This window comes from Panicum hallii, chromosome 5, assembly GCF_002211085.1.
Source record: "Panicum hallii strain FIL2 chromosome 5, PHallii_v3.1, whole genome shotgun sequence".
Taxonomy (NCBI): Eukaryota; Viridiplantae; Streptophyta; class Magnoliopsida; order Poales; family Poaceae; genus Panicum; species Panicum hallii.
Window position 1 is genome coordinate 57,448,654 of NC_038046.1, and position 3,407 is coordinate 57,452,060.

Consider the following 3,407-nt stretch of genomic DNA (forward strand, 5'->3'; position numbering starts at 1 on the left):
CCAGTTCCCAAGCCGTGGGCGACCGCGCACACCCCACACGGCCCGACACGTACGTGGTTCTGCGGCCAGTGCTTGCACGGCGCAGCAGAGAGGTCCCAGCTCTAGCCCGAGCCCCCTGCGATGGCGGCAGCTGCCGACTCGTCCCCGCCCGCCGGCGCCGCCGCTAGTGGGGCGTGGGAGTGGGAGGGGAAGGTGGTGTCGCCGGTGGCCGCGGCAACGGCGGACGAGGCTTGGGCGCTGCTGTCGGACTTCCTGGCGTTCCACCGGTGGCACCCGCGCGTGGCGGCGTGCCGGCTGGCGTCGGGCACCCCGCGCTTGCCCGGGTGCGTGCGCTACTGCGAGGGCACCGTCCCCCTGGCCGGCGACGGCGCGGCGCCGCCAGCCGACTGGGCGCACGAGACGCTGCTCGAGTACGACGCCGAGCGCCGCTTCTTCCGGTACGAGATGAACGACAACAACATGGGCTTCGGCCTCTTCTTCGCCACGTTCCGAGTCGTCCCGGCCGCCGCGGGCGCGGGGTGCGAGCTGCGGTGGGAGTTCGAGTGCGAGCCCGTGCGCGGCACGCCCAGGGAGGCGCTCGTGGCGCGCCTGCAGGCCGGGCTCGACGGCATGGCCGCCCGCGTGCGCGACCACGTCCTGGCCGCGCGCGCCGCCGCAGCCTCCGGCACGGCCGCCGTGGCGCCGGCCGCCGGCGAGCTCAAGCTCGACAACTCCATCGCCGTCTGATCGATCGATCGCGCGCCCGTCCGTTTGTTCGCTGCCGGTGCTCACGCTCACGCTGTCATCGTCGTGGTTAAGTTGCTGTTCCTGTTTCTCTCGTCCGCTCCTGCATGTACGATACGTGAGCGTACGGCTAATCTGCTACTACCTTATCTCACCGTATAAATGTACGTACGTGTAGTGTGTGCCGGGAATAAATGTAGCAGCGGTTTTTAATTACTGTGCCCCTCGTATTGTGCCAGACATGGAAGTCGATGCCTGTTCCTCTCGTACGGAGTATTGCTTGTTCTTAAACAGAGCAGCAAAGTGTGTGTACTTGCAAAGCATGTGCGAGGCATGTGGCGTGCTGCCCTGTTGCCGTTGCCTGCTCTGCGACCATGATCGATCCACTGCTAATCCACGTCAAACGAAACCAAGCAAAGCGCCAAGAAACTAAATCTCACCGTATCCTTTTTACCCCTACTAATCGGGTAATTACCCACCGAACATGAGGTCCCCGTTGCTCACAGGTTGAGAGATGAGAGCATCACATCCGTAGAGTTGGTCAGTTGGATGCAGGGGGGTTGCGTTGGAATGTGCTGCTTCTGAACTGTTGAGCATGTGCTGATGATGGATCATGACTAGGATGAATAAATCCATTGCGTTGCGCAGTTTAAAATTTGAGCGGTCAACTACTGAGGCGACGCATGGTGCTTTGGCGCTCTTGACAATTTGGCGTTTGTTTCCTTCTGATTTTTTATTCGCTTGGTAGCCTCAACATGCGATGATGCAAGGAGAACACGATGGATCAGGATCAGCTCGACAGGGCTGCCAACATTTGCCGCTGCCACGATCACTCAGCCGGTTGTTTTTCTTAACGTGCTCAATTTTTCTCTTTCTACTTCAAAAAAAACAATATTTTATTTCTTCAAGGCGCGTACGCAACTTATAAACATTCAAGCTTTCTGATGTTTCGCAGATTATACCAAACATTGATATTGCCACACGCATATCTAGAGCACGAGCACTGCACGTATTTTGGGAGGTTCCGTAAAATTCGATCAATTTTATTTATCTCAAAGAAAAAATCGATCAATCTTGTCCTTCTAGAGCGAGAGGCGTGGCCGGGCGGGGTTGTCAGATCGACCGACGCGACGGCAACGACAAGAGCGCGGCGATCGCTTCACATCCCATCCAGAGGTCCAGCCTCCAGCGAGTGCCTCGTCCCGCGAAGCACCACACATGCGCGCGTGCTGCCAGCCAGCCAGCCTTTGGCGTGGCGCGCGTCGTGCCCACCGCTCGCCGCCGGGCAGTCGCCGTCGCAACTTGCGACGCTTGTGCGCGCCGCGGCGGCGGCGGCGGTAGTGCGGCTGGCGCACGGACACGTCTCCGTCTCGTCTCGCTGCCGGCCATCACCGGTTCACATTTCACCTACTGATCCTGTGATCCATGAGCAGATCGCCGGCCACCATGGGCGGCGGCGAGGCGTGAGGGTGCATGTCAGTAATCATCCTGGGCTGGCTGCAGTCGCTTTTAGGTCGATCGATTCGTCGTCTTGGGCTGCTGGATTACGTTCGCTCTTGGGCCTGAAAACATGTCCGTTTTGTTCAGTCCATGGCATTCTAAATCTCAGAAACAAAAAAGTTGGACCTAAATCTCAAAAGAAAAGGTGTGTACTGTGAGAGAGACCGACCATGGCTGCTTCTGAAGCAAATAATCCCTCTTCGTGTGTTAAGTTTTCTGTTTTCTTTTCCCTTTTCCTTCCATTCAGTTAAGTTCAGTTGGTCTTTGTCTTTCAGGTTAGTGTTAAGCCTTAGGGATCAACTAAGTGCTAGATAGCTCGGTGATTAACTAAACAATGATGGTACTTAGGACTAACCGAGAGTGAAACAGAGAGAGGGAGAGAGAGAGAGATATGGCGTACCTCCGGTCGATGAGCCGGATACGCCATTGCTGGCCATGGCGGATGTGAAGCCGAGCCGGAGTCGAGGTCGAGGATGAGATTGCGGCGGCGATGTGGTGCAGAGGCGGCAGTGCTTCCCGTCGCCTCAGCGCCCCTTAGATCGGATTGGGTTAGGGTTTTTGGTGGGGCTACAGGCGACGCGGTGAACCTCGTACCTCGTGCCTCGGCCCCCCACCTCTTGCTTTTATTTGGCGCTGCGCGACGGGAGCCCACATGCCATTGGCTTGGCTGTGCGCCCCCGATCAGGGCGCGTAACGGACTCCGGATCGGTCGTTGGACCGATCCGGGATGAGATCAAACTAACATTCTCCCCTTTGATCTCAACTCACTTACTCACTTCTTACGTCCGATTTCATTCAGATCAGTGCATCGAGCATGCCTCGTCTCAACAGTTATTACTGTTGGATTAACAGCCACAACACACTTTTCTGTTTGAAACAGAACCTTATTTTTGGGCCCTTACTGTCCACGAATCATAGGCTTTCCCGTAAACCCATGCCGACTAAGTGTTCTCTGAACACATTGGGTGGTAAGCCTTTTGTGAGCGGATCCGCTAATATTTTCTTTGTGCTCAAATACTCAAGGCTGATTATATGATCCTGGATTTGCTCTTTAACAACATAAAACTTTATGTCAATATGTTTGGCAGCTCCACTTGACTTGTTGTTGTGAGCGTAAAATACTGCAGGCTCATTGTCGCAGTACATCTTTAATGGTTTTTCTATGCTATCAACCACTCTTAATC

General features: G+C 55.9%; 1 protein-coding gene across 1 annotated transcript; it reads left to right on the plus strand.

The window, feature by feature from the left end:
* Positions 1 to 988, plus strand: LOC112891380 (lachrymatory-factor synthase-like). The gene has a single exon (XM_025958222.1). The coding sequence runs from the start codon at positions 121 to 123 to the stop codon at positions 724 to 726; it is 606 nt and encodes a 201-aa protein (XP_025814007.1). The 5' UTR covers positions 1 to 120; the 3' UTR covers positions 727 to 988.
* Positions 989 to 3,407: the final 2,419 nt, after the last annotated feature.